Genomic DNA, 22,202 nt, shown 5'->3' with positions numbered 1-22,202 from the left:
GCTCTTCACAGTGTGCTGACACAGACCCAAGTGTTACAGCCTGCTACACACCTAGGCTGCGTGGCATGGCCTGTTGCTCTAGACTACACACCTGTACCTATACTAAATATTATAGACAACTGCAACACAGTGGTAAGTTTTCATGTATCTAGACTTAACTACATACAGGAAAGGTACACCACTGTCATATACATGGTCCATCACTGAATTCACCATTACGCAGTGCGTGACTGCATCTTTTAGCCACTGTGTCACTTGTGGGCCCTCCCTTCATGTGAATGGGAAGTTGACGCATGTTAGAGTCAGGGTAGGCCCAAACCCAAATTTCCTCCCAGAACAAATAAGTAAAACTGGAGAGGCTTGGGAGGGGAGGAGAATGTGTGTTTCCTGAGCACTCACTGTGGGCCTGGGGCTCGGCAGGCTGCTTCCCATAAACTGCCCCATTAAATGCTCACAAGTGCCTAAGGCCCAAGCCCAAGCCCCAGCTGGGCTTCCTGCCACACACCTCACCCCACAATCACCTGTTCACCCCACCTTTCCACTGAGTAGATACCACCGTCTGTGGGGACCCAGAGCAAACAGCAGCAACAATTCCCTGCCCCCTGCACCTTCCTCCTACTCCCCAGCCCCCGCCAGCATGTTTGTGGAGAGCCTGCCAAGGTTCTGGGGACTGAAGGCAGACCAGAGTACCTTGGTCAGCTTCCACATCTCCCAGTGAGGAGGACAGCCCGGCCCACCGCAAGACGGTTGGGGGGGATGCAGCAGACACTAAGTCACACCGGGACTTGGATTTTAAGTGTGACAAGAAGTCTTTAGACAATGGCATGATGGATTTACATTTTCAAAATTTCACTCTGGCTGCTATGTGAAGAATAGAGTCATTTCTTAGGGCTCTATGGCCCCCAGGCTTCCCACCCCCAACAGCTGAGCTCCAATTCCCACTGGCCTGGAGCTCCCAAGAGTAGTCATTTGTGACTGTGCAAAGCCAAGCACAGAGTAGGTACCAGTGAGCAAGAAAGGCAGCTGGGCACAAGCGTGTGAGTGTCTGAGTGTGTGTGTGAAAGCCTGCGGCCATGGGTAAGACGGCCCAGTGCCAGGTAGGGAGTGGAGGCGTCCCACAACTATCTCCTTCAACTTTATGGCCCTTAGGCAGAGGATTCTGTCTCCACTATATCTCCTCAGAGAGGTCAAGAAACATGCCCAAGGTCACACAGCTATTTTGTGACTTAGCCAGGGCTAAAGCCCAGGCCTGCAAACTCCAAATTCAGTGCTCTTTTCTAACATTCCCTGGGCCTAGCCCCAAACCCAGATCAGTGAGCAAAACAGGAAGCACCGACAAGGGTCCCTGGCCTTAAATAACTCCTGGGCCAAAAAGGCAAGCTGGAAACTTAGGTTAAAGGCAGCCAGAAGGCAGGTCTGTCTGAATCACCTATATCCCCCAGCCTGCTCAGGGCGGCCACACAGAAAATATTTGTTTCCCACTGGGAGAACACAGAATAATCAAAAGCAAAAAAATTTCATGTGAACAGGAAATGGAGAATCAGAGGCTGAGTGAGATCCTCAGGGCCACTCAGCAAGCAGAGTGCCTAGAACTCTACTAGCCTAGGGCTGTCACCAGGAGGCAGTGACGGTATCTCTGCTCCAGGTCAGAGCTTGAGGAAAGAGTTTCAAGTGGCAGGTAAGAGGCTGCAGGAGAATTCTGGGGACTGAGAAACTCTGAGGGAACATTCCTGTGGCCCTGGGGGGAAGTCTGTGAAGCACCAGAGTGCAGACAGGTTGCAAAAATCCTCAGACAAGGAAACTGAGGTCCAAAGAGAGAAAGGAACCCGGCCACAGTCACTCATCAAATCAGTGACTGTAAGACCATTAGCTTCTGGAGGACAGAACCAGAAGCAAAAATAGGGTGAGTCAGGAACCACTGATTGGGTGAGGGAAGGAAGGAAGGAAGCCATGAAGGAAGGAGGGAGGCAGAGAAGGGGGGCTGGGCTCAGGTCCAATCCCCCCAGCTTGGCCCATCCTGTGGCTAGTCTCCAGGCAGGGGGGCGCCCCATTCCTACCACCATTGCCCAGTGACAGCTGAATACACTGTGAGGGGCACCCCACTAGCAACGTCATCTTGGATTGAACATCTCATTTGTGACAGGACACATGTCTCAGTGTGGCTGTGTAACTTTGACAAGACTCAACTTCTCTACCGTCGAATGAATGGCTGGAGCAGAGAGTCTCCCAGGCCCTATCAAGCTGTGCAGGCTTCCCGCCCCAGAATGGTGACTTCCTAGAATGGATCTGTTCTCTAGAGTGCCCCCAAACCTCTGGGAGGCCTCTCCCCCAGGAAAGCCAGCACATACCCACAATGAACATGAAGTCAAGGTTCAGTCTGGGTTCAGTCAGTTCTGCCACTAATGCTGTGTGTCCCTAGATAAATCACCCAATCCCTCCAGGCCCCAGTTTTCACCAGCCTCCATGTGGAAGATGAGAGACTCAGGCAAATGCAAGTTGTCCCTGCTGTCTACCCTCCTTCCTCCCCAACACCCAGTTGGTTCAGATGAATATTAATAAAATCCTGTGGGGCCTTAGCCCTTTCACCCTCTTCTCTCCTCTGGGACCAGGCCTGGGGCTCAATCCCTGTTTGTGGAATAAAAATGAGTCTGTTTCAAGATATTTCTCCTCACTGATTTTCAGAATTGCTCTGGGACACTAGTTCTGTCAGCCCCATTTTCACAGGTGAGGAAAGTGAGCAAGTGTCTATGAACAAGGAACAGGGTCTAACTGCTAAACTTGGATGGAGGAGACACCTCAGGACGTTGGGAGAGGCCCCCCTGTGCACCTGGAGGTCTCCCTGCTCTGGACCCCGGCAAAAGCAGGAAGGCCCTTCTCCCACCTCATCTACAGGCTTGAGTTTTCCAGATCCAGATGCCCCAGAGAGGAGTAGCCAGGCCAAGTTCACGTTGGGGGTCAGGGACTGCACGTGACACGCTAGGGCTGCTGTCCACGCACACCCAGGGATTAGCGACCCCGAGGCCCGACCACCTGGCTCCTGATAGGAGGGGAAACGAGGCCCGGGACGTGGCGCCCTCCCCCTCCCGGCCCAGGCCTCACCGGCAGGACCGCGTAAGTCTTGAACGCCTGGTTCAGGCTGCGCACCAACGCCCACTTGCCGGGCTGCTGGGCTTGCGCCTCCGCGGGGACAGCGGGGTCAGCGGGGTCGGCTGGGGGCTCCATGGCGCCGAGGGTCTAGTGGCAACCGTGCCGGCGGCACGGCTCACGCTCCCTAATTCACCTAATCCCGTGTGCGCCGCCCGCCCAGGGAACCCTAAACCGGGCCATCTGCCGCGGGCCCATGGCAACCGCGGCTTAGGTGACGCCCGCGGGCGGGAACGGGGAGGGGGCGCCCGTGTCGCGCCGGCCCCTTCCCACCTCCGCCAGACCCCGACACTCCCACCTCGGTGGAGAACGTGCGTTCGCTTCCTTCCCTGGGACCGCGGACAAGGGCGCTCGGTACCTCACCCTGACTGCAGTTTTGAAGAAAATCAGTATGTTTTCTATGACAGCAAACGTGGGAAATTATGAAGTAGAACACTACGAGAATTTTTAAAACTAAAGGGGAGGTGCATCAAAGATCTTTCTGGCTCTCTGGCCTCCTCTGGAAGTGAAGTCAGATATAAATTGTCCTTCTGGGGCAACTTTGGGGAGAAGCCATTGTTGAGCTGGCCTCTGGTCCTCCTCACTTTGCCGCTGCAGTCATCTAGCCGGACATCTGGGCGATGTCCAGCCCACGGAAGAGGCCACTCATGCCAGGCATGGGGTCCCCTGGGTTCCCTAGGACAGTTGAGATACCCTGATGGCTCAGATCTCACTGTGCGGTGGACCAAGCTGGGTCCCTGTGTCCTGGCAGCCACAGAGGACCGGCTGGGCTCAGGTCCATGCTGGGCTGTGAGCCAGAGGCCACCATTCTCCCAGCTGAGGCCGGTAAGCCCAGGCCCTGGGGCTTTTTTCCTATTCCTTTCTCACCTCTCCCTGCTTATCTTTGTCCTCTTGCCCTCTTTCCTCCTTTTCCTTCTTCTCTCTTCAAGGCCTCCTCCCTCCACATTTGGCCCATGGCAGAGTGTGGAATCCTGGAGCCAACTGCTCCCCAAACAAACAAACAACAGTGGAGAGTAGAGGGGAGTGGCAAGGAAGGAGGCAGTGATGTCCAGCTGCCCAGGCTCAGCCCAGGGCCTCCTATCCAACTCCCTTCTCAACCTCCGGGACCCAGGGCTCTGCCACCCAGCACAAAGCTACAATGATTTCCACCCACTTCCTGTGCCCTCTTGGGAACACTGCTCTCAGGAGAGGTCCTTCCCCCAGTCTGCCTGAGAACAAGTGTCTCTGCCCACCCACCCACAGAAGTCCATTGGATCAAGATCCAGACTCTCAGACACAAGAAATTGCTGCTGGTGGGTTTCCGGGCATTCTTCCATCTGTCCATGTAACTAGTCTTCAGGGAGCACTGGCTCAGACTAAAGAAGGGAGGATACTGTTAACAAGACATGTCCTCAGAGCTCCCAGCCTGGTGGGAAGGAAAGACCCATACACAGATAAGGATGGTACCACCAGCTAAGCACAGATCAGGCCTGGAGAGACAGGATGGCATGGCTGCTAAGAACCCGGACTATGGAGCCAGACAATTTAAGTTCAATCCCAGCTCAGCTACTTGCAGGCTGTGCTTTCTTGGGCCACATCTTCAATCTCTGTGTGCCTTTGTTTCCTCATCTGGTGACAAGATGACAGTAGCTCTGTGTGTTTGTGAGGATTTAACAGGTTAAGATGTGCGAGGCACATAGATTAGTGCCATAGAGTGTTGGTTATTATTAACCGAGGGAATTGTGTTAGGGGTGACAGCTGGGTGTTAATTTTTAGGCAGACATGAGGGGAAAGAACATTCCAGTAAGTGGGGAAAGAAAACACAGAGAATCAGTGAAAGAGGGAAGAGATCATAAAGTAGGTGTGGTGGCTGGAAAGAGGTCCCCTGGAGAAGATCCTGCAAGGCACAGAGAGCCTGGCCCTGCTTGGATCCAGATTTGCTGCTCAACACCCTGCACTCAGGCCATCCCTGAGCTGGAGGACTAGGTCACTCCTCCATGGGTAGCAAAGACAAAGAGAGAATCTCCAAAGCAGCGAGAGAGGTGACTTCTTATATACATACTATAGAGTCCTTAAAGTGATTATTACCTGATTTCTCATAAGAATAGACACCAGAAGGCAGTAGGATGATATATTTAAAATGATGGGGGTGGGGGGGACTGTCAAGCAAGAATTCGATATCTGGCATAACTATCCTTCAAAAATGAAGAACTTAAGACATTCTCAAATAAACAAAAGCTGGGCAGCGCCTGTGGCTCAGTGGGTAGGGCTCTGGTCCCATATACTGAGGGTGGTGGGTTCAAACCCGGCCCTGGCCAAAACTGCAACAAATAATAGCCAGGCATTGTGGTGAGTGCCTGTAGTCCCAGCTTCTCTGGAGCCTGAGGCAAGAGAATTGCCTAAGCCCAGGAGTTGGAGATTGCTGTGAGCTGTGATGCCAAGGCACTCTACCGAGGGTGATAAAGTGAGACTCTGTCTTTAAACAAACAAACAAGCAAACAAAAGCTGAGGGCATTTATTACTAGTTGACCTGCCCTATGGGAAAGGCTAAAAATTAAAGGACATTGAACAACAAAGGAAACAACCCATTCACAAATGGGCATAGGACTTGAATAGACATTTCTCTCTAAATGATATACAAATGGACAAGAAATACATGAAAAAAATACTCAACATCACTGATGATTAGGAAAATGCAAGTCAAAACTACAATGATATCATCTTATATCATTAAGATGGCTAATATGAAAAAAAACAGAAGATAAATATTGGCAAGTATATAGAGAAATTGGAACACTTGTGCATTGTTGCTGGGATGCAAAATTATGTAGCTACTGTGGAAAATAGTGTAGCAGCTCCTCGAAATTTTTTAAAATAGAATTACCTTATGATCCAGCAATTCTACTTCTGGGTACACACGCAAAAGAACTGAATGCAGGGACTGGAAGAGATATTTGTACACCCATGTTCATAGCAGCATTACTCATAGTAGCTAAAAACCTGATGAAGTGAATAAACAAAATGTGATATTTACAGTAGAACCTCCACAATTAACCACCTCCCTACATTGATCACCTCCTTAAGTTGACATAATTTTCATTGACTGGACATGCACCACATGTACATATCAGTACAGTAGGCCTAGTTCCTTGTGTTAACCACCTCCCTATGTTGACCAGTTTGTTACAGTCCCTTGGGTAATCAACTTACAGACGTTCTCCTGTATATGTGATTGAATATTATTCAGCTGTAAAAAGAAAGGAAATTCTGACACATGCTAAAACGTGAATGAGCCATGAATTATGCTAAACAAATCAAGCCACCCCCCAAATACTGCAATTCCACTTATATAAGGTATGTAGAGTAGTGAAATTCATAGAGACAGAAAGTAGAATGGTGGTTGCCAAGGGTTGGGAGCAGAGGGGAATGAGGCGTTACTGTTTAATGTGTAGAGTTTTAATTTTACAAGATGGAAAGAACCGTGGAGGTGGATGCTGGTGATAGTAGTATAGCATTATGAATATATTCAATACCACTGAACTGTGCACTGAAAAATGGTTAAGATGGCAAATTTTATTATGTGTATTTTTGCAACAATAAAAAAATTAAATAACACTAGACATTAACTCAAAGTGACATGAAGAAATAAAGAACACACACAGAAAGAAAGAACACTGGTGGGCGGCGCCTGTGGCTCAGTCGGTAAGGCGCCGGCCCCATATACCGAGGGTGGCGGGTTCAAACCCGGCCCCGGCCAAACTGCAACCAAAAAAAAAAAAAAGATAGCCGGGCGTTGTGGCGGGTGCCTGTAGTCCCAGCTACTCGGGAGGCTGAGGCAAGAGAATCGCTTAAGCCCAGGAGTTGGAGGTTGCTGTGAGCTGTGTGAGGCCACGGCACTCTACCGAGGGCCATAAAGTGAGACTCTGTCTCTACCAAAAAAAAAAAAGAACACTGGTAATGGTAACTATGTAGGTAAATATAAAAGCCGGTGTGGTTGTATTTTTGGTTTGTAACTCCTTTTTGTTTTTTCCTATGTGATTTAGGATACAAATGCATGAAATAATGATGAATGTATGTTAATGACATGCAATGTACAAAGACATAATTTCAGTAAAATCATAAAGAGGGAAGAGATGGAGCTACATATAATTTTTATTACTATTAAAACTCATTTAGCCTTAACTCAAACTGTATTGTTGTAAGTTTAAGATGCTAATTGTAAACCTAAGGATACTTATTAAAGAAAAAACTTTAAAAATATGCAGAGGTAGAAGCAAGAAGGAAATCATAACAGCACATTAGGCAAAAATCAATTAAACTCAAAAGAAAACATTAGTGAGGAATTGAGAGGGGAAGATAACAGACACATAGAAAACAAATAGCAGTGGGGCAGAAGTTAGTTCTTTATCAGTAATTACTTTAAATGTAAATAGATTGAATTCTCCAGTATAGAGGCAAGATAGATAAAAACACATATTTTTTTTGCTGCCTACAAGAGATCCACTTTATTTATTTTTTATTTTTTAGAGACAGAGTCTCACTCAGTCTCCCTGGGATTGAGTGCTCTGATGTCATAGCTCACAGCAACCTCAAAACCCTTGGGTTCAAGTGATTCTCTTGCCTCAGCCTCCTGAGGAGCTGGGACTACCACAAAGCCCGACTATTTTTAGAGACAAGGTCTTGCTCTTGCTCAGGCTGGTCTCAAACTCCAGAGCTCAAGCAATCCATCCGCCTCAGCCTCCCAGAGTGCTGGGATTACAGGCATGAGCCACTGAGCCCAGCCTTAGAGATGCACTTTAAAGCCAAAGACACAAACAGGTGAAAAGTGGAAGGGCTTCATGCAAATAGTATTTCATGCAAACAGTAACCAAAAGACAGCTGAGATGTCTATACTACGAGATAAAATAGACTTTAAGTCAAAACTTGTTACACAAGACAAAGGAGACATTTATATTTCACTAAAAACGTCGATCCAACTGCTGTCAGTGCCCACAAATTTATCTTCAAAGCTCCTCTGCCCACAAATCTGGGCCAAGCACACATAGTCCCTATCCTGGTTGCATCACAAAGCTGGAAATCATGCCATATTGGGGTAAAAAGGCCCCTCTTGTGGTCTTTAACAGAGTGGGTCATTATAGAGCTCTGGGTTCTTGTTCCTGCCTTGGCACCAGCTGGCCTTGCAACCCTGGGCAAGTCCTTCTCCCTGACATCTCTGTCTCTGTATGTTCATGAGGAACGATGGCAGCAGTCTCACAGCCTTCCCTGACGGCCACCTCCCAGGCAGGCCAGCAGCCTCTCCAGCCTTTCCAGGCTTCCTCCCCTCCCATTTTATCCCTGCACTCTGGCTGTCACAGTCCTAGCTGCAGGGGCCTTGCCTGGGTTTCTAGGCTGTCTTCCCCACTGATTTTCTTAGTATTATTTTTATCAATAGCAGCCCTCAAGGTAACTAAGCTGTATTGAGCTCTGGGTCAAGCATTGGGCTCAGCATGTTAAATGCATTTAACATTTCCTTCTCAAACATCCTATGCCACCATTATCAGCATTTTGTTACAGATGAGGAAACTAGGCTCAGCAATTTGCCTATAGCCACAGCCATTTGGTCCCAGGGACTAGGCTTGAAGTAATGGAACGAAGATTCCATTACATCATTCCAAATGATGGTGCAATCACAATTCATTCCTTCGGCACAGAGCTCCAGCCCTAAGTGGGCTGGTACCCTGGACAGAGCAGACAGTGAGTGCAGAGGGAAGGCTGTCTGTCATTTCCAGGGCTCTCCAGGAGGCCCCAGGTAGGCCTGGAAAGAAGGCAGAGTAGATTCAAACTCTGGGATTTTCACAGCAGGGAAGGCTCCCAAAAGAAATAAGAGGCCATGCTGAGGCCTGAGTAAAAGTCAGCCAGGCAAGAAGGGGACACCGAGGGCTTCGTGGATCTTTCAGGACAGGGAAGGAAGTGGCAGGAGGAGAGGGGGAGAGTGGCTGATCAGGGAGGTGAATGAAGGAAGAGGCACTTTCCATGGCATTTTATACTCACAATAGCAGCCTTGGAAAAAAGAATTTTCATCTTTGTTCTATAAATGAGGAAACTGAGGCTTAGGAAGGCTGAGTAATGTGCCCAAGGTCCTCCCACTTGTCAACAGCAAAGCCCAAGATAGACCTCTGCCTGTGGAACCACAGAGCTGGCCAGCTCCCCATAGCTGGGACCTTTTTCAGGACCAAACAAGTACCAGAAACGTACTTCCTGTTTGAGAACCAGGCAGGCTGTTGTTCACCTGCAGACACCTGCTCCCAGCAGAGGCTACCATGGGATAAGGTAAGCCAGTTTTCAAAGAGGGAAGCAGGGGAGGGCACATGAGGGTGTCCAGCCAGCCAGAGGGCAGCCCATGGGGAACTGGGGGCCTGACCTCCAGGTCTCTATACACAGCAAACACTCAGTGAATAAGACTTTCTTTCTCCTGTACATCCTGGCCACCTCTAATGGGCCTTTGAACAGGCTCTCAGGAGGCCAAGGGGATCTTCTCCAGGTCCTGGGACAGAAGATCTGTCCTGATCGTGCCCTGAAGCCTGCCTTCTCTTGTACACACACTTGTACAGAAATGCACAGGTCGTGTGTGACCTCAGGGCTGCAAAGCAAGTGGTCCCTGGCAACTCTGGAGGAGGGAAGCTGCTGGCTGGGCCCCCACAGCACACAGACCTACAAGCCCTAGGCCCAGCACCAGGCCCACCTGGCTCAGGGCCCACATTCCTGGCTCCCACTCTGGAGCCCAGGAGCTCATTAGAGCCTCAGGCTGATCACGGGGAAGGGCTGAGAGTCAGAGGCCATTGTGGCCCTGGGTAGGAAGAGGAGGTAGAGGACTCAGCTGAGGGCAGCACCTTTGCCTCTTCCTGTAAAACCCAGGGCGGTCCAGGGCTGCCATGTCACCCTCACTCACTGCTCCCCAAGGCCTTCAGGATAAATAAGGCTCAAGGCACTTCCTGACCTGGCTTTGAGGGCATTTGCCAGCCTCCTCTCCCCTATCCCCACGGACGTTCCCACATTGGGTCCTTTGCACATGCTATTCCACTGCCTGGAATGTCTGCGATTCATAGGGGTGTGTGACTCAATCATTTCCACCTGGAGTCGGGGAGTGAGTCTGCAAGAGAGGGGAGTCTCAGTAGGCACATCAGAGGGACCGGGCCTGGAAGTCAAGGGAAAGTTTCACAACTGGTTTTTGAAACCTAAGTAGAAAGTTTCCAGGAGAAAGGTTGGGGAGGGTGTTGCACGGATAAGCATATGGATGGGAGAACATGGGATGGCAGGGTGAGCTCCCCAGAGAGGTTATCCCTGGCTTTGAGAGCATGGGGGTGGCTGGGGGGACAGAAGTGGAAGCTCTCACCTGCTGAAGAATCACCATGGTCCCTAGTCAGATGCTCCTGCTGTCTGTCTGGCTGGACACAGTTCTGTAGGGAGAGAGGCCATGTCATGCCCTCTGGGAGGCCAGTCCTGGCAGCCTTGAGTCTGGCTAGGGGTCACCTGGGGTCCTCACAAAGCCCCAGCCCCTCCTCCCTGGAGGGAACCCTCCCTGGCTTCTTTCCCTTTGGCCAGAGCCCAGCTCACATGACCTAAGCCTCAACCACAGTCACCAGCTTCACTGCCCAAAGCAGCTCAGTTCTTCTCTTGGCCACTGTCATTCAGAGATCCCAAAGGGCTCCTAGAAATTAGGAAGTCAAGCTTCACCCCAGACATACAGGCAAAGGGACTCAGAGAGGGACTGAGACATGCCCTAGGGCACACAGCAAGGTGAAGCAAATTTGGGACTAAATCTCCAGCCTCCCAACTCAGGGCTACCCTATGAATGTGGGGTGGCCTAGCCCAAGAAGGTCATGGGCTGAGCATGACCTACTCAGGGCACACCCTGCCTGAAACCCTTCTAGAGGACTCATTGCCCTCAGGATGGAGGACCTCAGCACCCCAGCCTGACTTTTAAGTGCCAGCACAATCTGGCCCCTACTGATACCTCGGTGCTTTCTCTCCCTCCTTTCCTCCTTCCGTACCCTTGCACTTAGACCATACCTACTCAATACACCTGAAACATGCCGGCCTTTTCATAACTCCTGGCCTTTGCATACATCCAGGGCCCTTCTACCTAGAATCTTGACTAGTAAATTCCCTCCTGTGGTTCATGGCTCAGCGCAGGTACTACCTCCTCTAGGAAGCCTTCCCTGACTACTCCTAAGCTGCCAAGAGCCTCTGTGTTTCCCTTTATCCCCTCCTGACTATATACATAATGTTGTCGGGGTCAGGGTCTTTCCCAGCTCTGCCCCCAAAGTTGGGGAGTTAATCCAGGACCGGGCATGGCCACAGGGAATAGTTCTGAGCCATCACAGGTCTGCAGCCTTGCCCAGTACAGGGCCAGGCTCAGACATTGGTTCAGGAAGGATTTGTGGGACTGTGGCCTTCCTAGGAAGCCCCAGACCATAGGCCCTGGCATGAGCCCCCTCTGACTCCTGACCTGTCTCCCAGGATGGGCATCAATTATTCACAAGGGCCCATTCAGAGGCTCTGGGGCATTTGATCCTCTGCCCATGACACTGCCTGACACCTGAGCCCTAACCCCTGCCCTGGAGCTCTGGGATACAGCAAGCACACTGCCCTTCCTAAGACCTGCACCCATCTGGCTGCTTGGCTAGGAAGTGGATTCAGCAAAGGCCATCAAGCAGCTGCGATGAGGCACTACATCTGAAGACGGTGCCCGGTCCTTGGTGCCTGTACCCTATGTCAGCATGAACCACGAGGGTCAGAGAAGAGCCCAGGGCTCCATTAAAGATTCAGAGCTTTGGAGGATGGAGAGTGGTGAGGGCACAGATTTTAAGGGCCACATATTAGGGAAAACTATGAGATATTTTATTCCAAAAAATGAGAACTAGACCATGTTTAAGTCCATTTCTTTTTGAATTGACAACAGGGAACACAGATTGTATTGCTATTTCTATGCCATGCTTGGTATCACCTCATCCCTACAACAAGCCTGGCTGATGGGGCTCTGTGGTTCCCATTCACAGGTGGGAAATTTGAGGCACAGAGGAAGGAAGTGACTTACACAGAGCAAGAGATAAAGAGTATCAGAGAGAAAGCAAACTAGACAAAGAGACAGGGACCAGATGTATGTCTCTGCTGTCCCAGCATGTGTACTCCTCTGGCCCCAGGATGGCCCACACCCCAGTCCCAGCTCAGAGATGATTTGATGGACACCATGCCTCTTGCCTCTTCCCTTCTCTGGAGTACAAGCCTCCATCTTTTTAAGCTCAGGACAGTGTCATACACTGGCTGCTGTGACTGAGCCTTCAAGGGTAACAGGGAGCCCAGGCCCAGACGCAGGTGGCTATGGGGGCAGAGGCTCCAGAGGCGACTCCCCCAATATCCAGCAACCCCCCTCCCAATGTCCAGGACAGTGGCCAGCCTTTCCTTACCTGGGTCCCAGCTGCCTACTCTCAGTGCCCCAGCAGCCTGGGTACAGCGCCCACCTGTACAGAAGCTCAGGAATCTGGGGTCACACACCCAGGACAGTCTGCAAACACGCTTCCCTCTTGCTCCAAGGCTCACTCTGGATGTCTCCCTGGGTCTTTCTGTTTCTGGCTGTCTCCCTGTGTACCGGCTTTCCCTGTGTACTGTCTCTCCCTTTCTTCCTTGCCCAGGGCAACTGTCCAGCCAGCACTGCCACCCTCCCCTCCTCACTCCAAAGCCTTCTCCCAGGAGGCGGAGCCAAAGGGGGCCTCCAAGGTCTGGGTGCAGTGACATCAGCATGGGGGGCGGGCTGTGCTGGGGCTGGGACTTTCATCCAGAGGCTGCCCAGGGCTCTGTGTGGAGCGCTGGCAGGCCGATGGGGAGGCAGAGAGCAAGGGTCTCTCTCTGACTGTGCTGTTGATCAGTGTGCGACCTGGGCCTGGGGCGCACCTTGGCTTCAGGCACCTCCTGTCAGTTGTAGTACCTGGCCTACTATCTTAGAATCTGGACAGGAGGCCCCCGTGGAGGCCCTGTCTAATTCTGACCTGGTCACTGATGTTCTGGGGCCTCAGCCCTTGCCTGCCCTCCTCCAGGGCGGCTTGCCCTCCCTAACATGGCTGGGACTCTGAGAGGGAATGGCCAGGCTGGGCACAGCAGGAGGCAGAATGCCGAGCAAGGCCCACATTCTGGTGCCTTCTTCCCCTCCCTGAGCACACGCCCCCCCCCCCCTCCAGACCCACTTCCCCTGAGGGCTCCCTTCAGCTGTGTCCCGAGGATGCTTATTAATTCAACACTGCCCCCCACAGGATGCATGTTAGTCTACAAGGCCTGACAATTAAGTTCATGAACTTCCCACCATGCATTTATGTTGGAAGCATTGTATAAACAATCCAGTAAGGGTTCATAATCTTTGGTATATCAGTGTCTCACAGTTGTGTTCATCTTGATGGATGGTGTTATCTTGATGAGTGGTTTTTATTATTGTTATTGTGTGTTGTGTGCCCTTATAAGAATGTCGGAGTTTGTATTAGAGTAACCAACAAACATTGACTTTCTTGTTAAACTTGGTAAAAGTAGAAGTGAAACAAGGGACATGTTAGTTCAAGTTTATGGGGATAGTACTCTGAAAAAAACAGCAGCACACAAATAGATTAAATGTTTTTCTAGGAGAAAGAAAGCATCACTGCTGAGAGGGCAGGGAGGCCAGTAACGAGCAGAACTGATGGAAACATCGCAAAAGCACAGCAAGTAAACAACAATACAGAAACAGGAAAATCTTAACTGAAAATCTTGGCCAATAACTAATGGTTCTTGCATCACAACAACGCACCAGCTCACATGATACTATCTGTGAGGGAGTATTTATCCAGTAAACGAAAAACTGTATTGGAAAATCCTTCCTCGGAACCTAACCAGCTCCCAATAACTTTTTTTTCTTTGCCTGAAGGTAAAGGAAATATTGAAAGGGAGACATTTTGATGACACTCAGGACATCACAGGTAATATGATGACAGCTCTGATGGCCATCCCAGAAAGAGTTCCAAAATTGCTTTTAAGGGTGGACTAGGTGCTGGCGTTGGCGCATAGCTTCCCAAGGGAAGGTGCTAGAGTAGACAGTGACCTGGAGGCCGCCCTGCTGAGACCTGGCACGTCCTCCTTCCCCTCCACCTGCACAGCACCTGGCAGCCGCCCACTGGCGCCCCTCTCCAGGGGCAGCTCTGGGCTGGCAAAGGGTGGATTCCCCAGCCTCCCTAACTGGGATGCATCTGCAGGGAAGCTGCCCAGAAGCGGGGTGGGGTGTGGAGGGGTGGAGCGTGGAGGTGAGAACCAATGGCCCAATAGTGCCACCTGCTGGGCATAGGCACCAGCTGCTCTCCTGGTACTAAGGTCCAGCAACAACACTGGTAGAAGGCAGCCTCTGCTGGAGCCCTGAGGACCCCAGGATACTAGGCACACCTTAGCCCAGCAGCTCTGGTGAGAGTTGCCCTGGAACCTGTCACTCCTCAAATGCTCTCTCTTTGAGCCTTCCAGGTGGCATCAGCCTAACACAGGTGGGAAAAGTGAGACCCAGGGAGAAGCAGGAGTGTGCCCAAGGCTCACGTCTGGCAGTGGGGACAGAGCGCAGGTAAGCTGTAGAGATAGGAGACAGAGTGGCCTCCAAGCACTGCACTCAACATCTCCAGGAACTAGCCACACAACTCACCCGACTCATAATGCCCTCTTCTTACAACCCTGTGAAAATTTAGGTATCTTGGTTTATTTCGCCTTCATACTACACTCAAGCCCCTTTCCCCAAGTCCTATTTATTATTGGATTCTGTCTGCCCTGCCTTCAAAATCTATTCCAATGCTTCTCCCTGCTGTCACCTCAGCTTTTGAGCCAAGCTGCCCACAACTGTTCTCAACAGCCTGGCCCACACAGCCCATCTCCGTGGCCAGCACGGGTGGCTCCGCCTCATCATTAGACCAGAGTGTAGCCTCCTTTAACGCAGAAGGCTAACAGAGCCCTCAGTGAGCCCCCAACACTGGCATTTGTCACCAACAGAGTATTTGTATTTGCTCTCCCCACTAGTTTGTACACTGTACCAAAGCAGGGACTGTGTCTGATTCCTGCACCCCTGGTGCCTGGGATGGCACTCGGCACAAAGCTGCTCCCACATCAATTTGTGGGAGGGAGGGAAAGGATTTCCACTGAGTATGCAGCAGGGTCCTCTCTCTCTCATCCCTCTGACCAGAGGACAGTCATCCAGGCCTGAGAAATATTCCCTCCATTGTCCCTTTCCCCAGAGGGACAGACAGACACAGGAAGGTCTTTCTGGCATTGTGGTAACATTTATTCTGAGCACAGGACAGGCCTCCTCTCCTCTGACCTGTGGTGGGCCTAAGGACGGAAGCCCAGGTCTGGGTAGGCTGAGGACTCACCCATGTGCAAGTGGGGACTCCAAGGCCTCCATTAGTGCATAAAGTGAACAAAGCAACTGCCCTCTCCAGGGCCTCCTGGGGACAAGAGAGGCCTGCATAGCCAGGAGCCAGCCTGGCCTAGCTCCGTAGGCAGGAAGCAAGGACAGCGGGTGTGTGGGGTGGGAGGCAGTGCCTGGCCCCCAGGCTGAAGCCCACACAGGCCTGCCACTCGGCCCTGGTTTGCTCCTAAATCCCAGGGGGACGTGGCTGAGCAAAGACCCAGGACTCAGTGCTGGGGCCCATGCTGGCTTCCCTAGCACTCACCTCTCCAGCCCCACCACAGGAGCTTCATTTGAAATAGACATTGAGATGTGGGGACTGCATGAATGCATATATAGTGTGTGCACATACAGATACACGTAGAGAAAATAGGAGTGTTTTGCCCTTATCCAGCACTTGTTACTAAGAGTGCTGACAAACAAGAATCATTGGCCCCACTCTACAGAAGGGGGAAATCGAGGCACAGGAGGTTTAAGTAACCTGCTCCTGGTCATGCGCAGAGTGCCGCCCCCAGGCCCAGGTTCTCAAGGGGAGGTCCCAGCTTGTCCTCCTGGTCTTTCAGTTCCTGGCCCCTCACAGGCCAAGGCCCAGGAACAGAGCCAGCCATGGGGGCAGGAGGCAAAGTCAGAGAAACCTGCATCTCCAGCCCGGTCACCTGGCCAGGTGGTGGGCTCTGGAGTCAAAAAGTCAGGTTCCCAAGAGGAATTTCCATACATGAACCAACTGTTATGCTTGGTTTAGAAGAGATCCCAAGCGGCACCAACACACAAGATCATGGCTGTGCCAACTTGCAAGACACCCAAGTTCAAAACACCCTTTTTTCATCCACTTCAGGACCTCCTCTGAGTAGGACGCCTTCTCCAGTGTCCCATCTCGAGTGGAATCAAAATCAGGAGACCCACAAAACTGGAGTTCAAGAAGAAAAGGGAGGTTCAGCCTTTTCATTTTCTTTAAAAACCACTGGTTAAAAGTGAGAATTTTACAACCAAAAGAATATAAAACATTAAAGACTCAAAGGAACATTTTGGTCCGGGCAGCAAGGAGAGCACTGTAGCCTCCTTGGCTGCATTTGAGGGAGTGGTGGTGGATTGGCCTCTGGGCAGGTGACAGAGTCACCATCTCCTGCAAGCCCAAGAGGTGGCCTGGTACCTGGTACCACCTGCCCTAGAGTCCCTTCTCTCAGGAAAAGCTGGGGTCTTGCAGGGCTGGGGGAGCCTGGGAGCACCTGCCTCCTCCTCGGGTCCCCATGGTCCTCCATGACGAGGCCCCTGGACCACTAACCCAGGCATGCATCAGCAGAGGAGACAGGAAAATACTCCTTCCTCACCCCCCCCCCCCCCGCCCACACCCTCTAGGAACCTGAAACCAGGGGCTGGGAATGAAATCAGAACCTGGAATGAGCAGGCAGCTGCAGCAACTGCACATGCCTCTGAGAGGACCTGAGGACCTAAGGACAGAGGCGAGGCCCAAGGCAGAGGCCAGGGAGGCCCCCACTTCACCTCAGAGCCTCAAGGCTGTCATTTATTCATTTGGCAAATCTCTGTTGAATGAATAAATGGATGGGCGAGTGGACAGGATTACAGAATGAACAAATGTCACCTGCACGTTTACCCATTTCATGCCTGAGCAGGAATCCAGAAGCCAGTTCTTGCAAGGTGGCAGAAAACCAGGTGTCAGTGATAGGGAAAGTGAGTTCTGGGAGACTCAAGGTGGGCTTGGGATGCAGGGACAAGAATGGAGCTTGGGAATATGGTAGTATGTGTGTAAACAAGTGACATCTTCTTGGCATGCCTCAGCAGACAGCATGGCCTTGGCAAAGTGTTTTCATGGATATAGTCCCTTAACAGTGGTGACACTGGGGTGGGGAGGACTATTTTAGATCTCAAAAAAAAAAAAAATGCCCCCGTAAGAAAGGAATGTTTTGGGGCCTTCAGGATACTGAGGCTCAGAGTGGGGGCAGAGACTTCTCAAGGTCACATAGTAAGTCAGTGGAAGACTGGGAAAAGGACCCCAGTGTCTTCAGTCTCAGACTAGTCCTAGGCCTGGTGGGGACATGCAGATGGTAGTGAGAACTGCCAGAGCCAGGTAGCTCAGCAGTGTCAGACAGCCATGAGGGAGGCACTGCTGAAGACACGCACACCAATAGTGCCCGGGAGGTCACTGGACTGCCGGCTATTCCGGTCCCGGAGATGGAGGGTGTGCAGGGCCTGGAGGTCATCTGGGTCAGCCTTCAGGTGCACCTGGCCCAGGAACTCATCCTTCAGGATTCGGTGGTTCCAGATCTGGAAGGGGAGAGAAGATTGTGAAAAGTCAGAAATTAAGATCTATGGGGTTACTAGGGGATAGGGGTAGCAGGGCCTTGAACCTGCTTCCCACAGTGCAAGCCTGGCTGAGGAAGAGGAAGCCTGGATTATCTGCCTCCCTGTGAAACCTGGACAAGGTCATGCCCCCCCCAGAGCCTCAGGTACCCCATCAGTCAAAGCTCTTTCCATGTATATAGTTAAATCTGTTATTATTAGCTCTACTATTGACCTTGGGTAAACTTGGACAAGTGAAATGCCTCCTGCCCTAGTTTCTCCATTTTTAATATGAGGGTTGGACCAACTGCCCCTAGTGGTCCTTCCAGCCCCAATATCTATGAGTCTGTGATTTGATCCAGTGAGACCCAGTGTTAAGGGAAACTAGAAAAGCTACAGTGGCTCTCCTGGGGTACTTGAGTGTTTACAGATGGTTTCTCACCCAGCAAGACGATGACTAAGGTGGGACAGAGAATTTTCCTAGTGAGCACAAATCACTGTCCACCAGCCACCCTGGGCTGGGAGGAGAAGGAAGAAAATGCCCAAACACACTTGCTTTCTGAGCCCTGCTCAAGGCTCTTAAGGGTACAACCATATCCACCACATCTCATCTCAGTGGAATATTTCTGGTGGATCCACTGGCTTTGGGTGAAGAAATGACCACAGAGAGTCTCCCCAGCCAGGAGCCTGGCCCTGCTGGTCCAGAGTCATGCTGGCTAACCAACATTCCCACCCATAGAAAGGCAGACAAGAGAATTCCCAAGGCCACCTCAGGGGTTAGAGGGGACAGCCAGAGCCAGCATGCTTAGGTCCCCATCAAAGGCTCTTGCCCCCTGGTCCCTGCCCCTCTGAGTGAGGAAGCCTCAGGCTGGGGGCCCTTCGAACAGGTGGCCTCACCTGGACAGTAATGGGCTGGCCCGGCTTCTTGCGGTAGAAGACACCTTTGATGTCATACTCGGGTGTAGAGGTGCCCTTCTGCACAGCCGAGCGGACTTTGTCCCCCTCACACTTGATAATCACATAAGAGTCTGCCCCTAGAGAGTAGGAGTGGAAGATGGGGAGAGGTTGGGCAGAAGCAGGGCCCAGATGGGACAGAGAGCTGGGGAGCAAGATGCCCACCTGAGCTCAGTTATTCAGAAGGGAAGACTGGAGCCTGACCCACTTTAGGGCCCCTTAACTTCCAAGATGGCAGCCCTGCAGGGCACACTGGTCATCTCCAGCCTTCAGGCCTTACCCATGCTCTTCCCTCACCCAGAGTACCCTTCTCCCCAACCCTCTATAAAATCAGGCTGTCCATCAAGGATGTCCTCAACTTGGAAAAAGCCACCTTCTCCAGGAAAACTTCCCAGACCTTCCCTCCCAGCTGTCTGTTCCTGTATCTGGCTGCCCCATCGCATTGGGAGCACTATGATAGAAGGAGGAAGACCTGCTTCTCTCTATGGATGGCTGGGCATACAGCCGAAGTCAGGAAAAGATGGCTAACTTGCTAAATGAGAGAAGAGCTCTCGAGGCTGGCATCAACACTGGCAGGGACAAGGCATGGGGACAAGCCAGCCAGAGGGCTTTCTCTGGGAGAGCTCACCTGTTGGGGAGTCCTTGAGGCCAACAGCCCTCAGGACATGTACCTGCGTCACCTGCTTGGGGTAACCACACAGGGAGCTCCAGCAGGTGCGGGGAGGCTCATCCAGGCGCAGTTCCCTGTTATGAGGCAGGGGAGCCAGGTGGGCAGTGATGCAGGAGCACCAGGGGGACAGAAGGTGAAACAAAGTTTCAAGAAGTAGAGGGGAAAGAGGAGCAGTATTTAGCCCAGATATTTATTTAGTCCTGGGCACATCTCCATGGGCAGCCCCCAACCATCTCACTCCCACAAGGTTCCCGCCTTCTTTATCCCTAGCGAGGGTACCGTTTCTTCCCCCAAAGGAAAATAATTTACTGAGTACCTGCCAGGCACTGCAGGTATGACTCCTAATCCTCACAAAACCCTGGCAAACAGCAACTATCATCACACCCACAATACAGATTAGAAAGAAACAGCTTTATCCAGGTGAAAGACTTGCCCATATAGCTGGGAAGTGGCGGGCCCAGGGTCACCTGGCTCTACCACACCACAAGCTACCTCCTGGGTCTGGCATGTGGGCAGGCCTCACTCATCCTTCTGGAGACACTGAGACTAGGCTGCATACCAAGGTGGGGAAGCAGTGTGGGACCTACAGGGTCTGCACCCCAGCAAAGACAGGGATGATTTCAGCAGTCTTCTGGACCATGGGACAGGGGATTGTGGTGACAAGACCATGACCCTGGCACAAGACAGGCTGGGTGGCCCAGCCCGCCTCCACCACTAGCTGCACGATCCTGGAAAACCCATCCAACCTAATCCCCTCTTCTCATCCCTCAAGTGGAGGGGTCAGGCCTTTCACTCACGGGTGCGAGAAGATCAAATGAGATGAGCGAAAGCTTTGTAAACTGTGGAGTGCAGTGCACATATGAGAAGCATAGACATGGCCAGAGATGCTGGGACAAGGGAATAGGAGAGAGAGGAAGGAGATGGCACTGGTGGCCTCTGGGCAGCTGAAAGCTCCCCTCCTCGGGCACACACTGACCATCTCTGGGGCTCAGGGTTCAGGTCAGCCCAGTGCGGACATCGCCCTCCCTACCCTTCCCAGTCCCCACGCACCGGCAGTTGGAGGGCACATCAGTGAAGACTCGGAGCAAGAACTCGCCAGTGTGGCCTGGCTCAAAGGTGGTGGGGATGATGACATAGCGGCCCTCGGGCTGGTCGGTGCGCAGGAAGACACTGCGGGAGTTGATGTAGATGGAGCTGGCGGCCTTGTGCTGCAGGCTATGCATGCGGTACTGGCGGTTCTCCTCCACCTGTGGGGGATGCGAGGGGCTGGGCCACCAGAGCCCCCACCACACCACCGCGAAAGGGGCGAGAGGCTCCCTTTACATGAAGCATTCAGCATAGGCAGACCTTTAGAGGCAGCAGAGGCTCAGTGTTTGCTTAGGGCCAAGGGAGGGGTCGATGAGAGTAGGTGGGGGAGGCTGAGGGAGTGGGTTTCTTTGGGGGTGATGAAATCCTCTAAAACTGATGGTGGTAATGGTTGTACAACTCTGTGGTGACACTAAAAACAACAGGTTGTACATTTTCGATGGGAAAATTGTATAGTCTGTGAACTATATCTCAATAAACACTATTTAAAATGTAGGGTTGCCACAGGAAGCCCCTGGGCAACAATGCCCACAGGTTTCTGTCACTAAAGAACCAAGTATCAGGATCATCCAGAATCACAGCCTGTGTCCATGCTAGGTCATGCTAGACAATCCTGAAAGTCAATGCCATGATAATGAAGTGGCACTAGTGAAGATCAGGACATGCCAAAGTCACAACCGAGTGTCATGTCAATACACAATGAATGTACCAGCTCAAATTCCCATGACATGATCAAGCACATCAAATGCCAGGAACTAAGTATGGATCAAGCCCTTGGCATATCCTGTGGCTTTATTAAGCTCTTACAGCCTGACCAGCGTCTAGGAACCTGCTATGTGGACTTTCACCACATACTGGACATCTCAACATATAGAAGGCCTCAGGTTCCAGACCAGGGCAGTGGCTGGGTCAGCATGCCTGCCTCTGCCCAAGGAGGCCTCCTCCCTATGCCCAGCAAGGCCTCCAATGCAAGGAGGCTGCAGGAGCTGCCAGAGGCCCTGAGCCCTGAGCCCTGAGCCCTGAGGCAGAAGCAGTGGGGCCCAGAAGACAGCCAGGACTTTTCAGACCTCTGCCCTAACCACCAGCTATCCTCCCCTTCCTCATCCATTGAACAGCCCTGGCTATGGGTCTTGGGCAGAAAGAAGTCAGGCTGAGAACTTCCACAGAAGTTCTCTATGGCTATTCCAGACAGGACCCATAGCATCAGCACAATGTTAGCCATGATGGCCAGGGCACTGGACTGATGGCAGTGACTAACGTGTTCCGGAGTATTCTCTAGGCACAGGCAAACCAAACTCCAGCTCCCTTGCTATCCTCACTCACAGCAGAAGCGCTAGCTGACCCACCTTGTAGATGTCAAAGCCAATGGCCAGGTTCTCGCCCTTGCCTTCCCGGCGGGTAGAGCGCTTCGGCTGCTGCTGGATGCAGATGAGTACTTCATCTTCTGGCTTCTTGACATCAAAAATGTACTGCAGAAATGGCCAAGGAGAGAGAGAGAGACTGCAGTGAGACTGTGCCAAAGATGGGAGGCTGGCTCCCAGAGAAGCGTGGACTCTGGAACTTGAGCCAGGTACCCAAGAGGCTTGAACATCCTCTGTGGGCCTCAGTCCCTCCTCTGTGAGACGGACCCAT

The 22,202-nt window shown here is 51.8% G+C and overlaps 2 protein-coding genes across 6 annotated transcripts in view; both read right to left on the bottom strand.

The window, feature by feature from the left end:
- Nucleotides 1–4,031, bottom strand: part of MYO7A (myosin VIIA) — a 71,807-nt gene extending 67,776 nt beyond the window's left edge. The window contains exon 1 of the mRNA XM_053561766.1: nucleotides 4,012–4,031. The gene's annotated coding sequence lies outside the window, so the exon portion shown is untranslated. The remainder of the gene's footprint in view (nucleotides 1–4,011) is intronic.
- An 11,387-nt stretch (nucleotides 4,032–15,418) lies between these two features.
- Nucleotides 15,419–22,202, bottom strand: part of CAPN5 (calpain 5) — a 56,891-nt gene continuing 50,107 nt past the window's right edge. For all 5 annotated transcript variants that reach the window (XM_053561847.1, XM_053561852.1, XM_053561850.1 and 2 more), the window contains 5 exons: nucleotides 21,917–22,039; nucleotides 20,535–20,731; nucleotides 19,443–19,558; nucleotides 18,758–18,894; nucleotides 15,419–17,845 (listed from right to left, as the gene is read on the bottom strand). In XM_053561847.1, the coding sequence (XP_053417822.1) occupies nucleotides 17,663–17,845; nucleotides 18,758–18,894; nucleotides 19,443–19,558; nucleotides 20,535–20,731; nucleotides 21,917–22,039 (756 nt within the window). In that variant the 3' untranslated portion in view covers nucleotides 15,419–17,662. The remainder of the gene's footprint in view (nucleotides 17,846–18,757; nucleotides 18,895–19,442; nucleotides 19,559–20,534; nucleotides 20,732–21,916; nucleotides 22,040–22,202) is intronic.

Source organism: Nycticebus coucang, chromosome 14 (assembly GCF_027406575.1).
Source record: "Nycticebus coucang isolate mNycCou1 chromosome 14, mNycCou1.pri, whole genome shotgun sequence".
Taxonomy (NCBI): Eukaryota; Metazoa; Chordata; class Mammalia; order Primates; family Lorisidae; genus Nycticebus; species Nycticebus coucang.
This window is presented reverse-complemented; position numbering and strand designations above follow the sequence as displayed.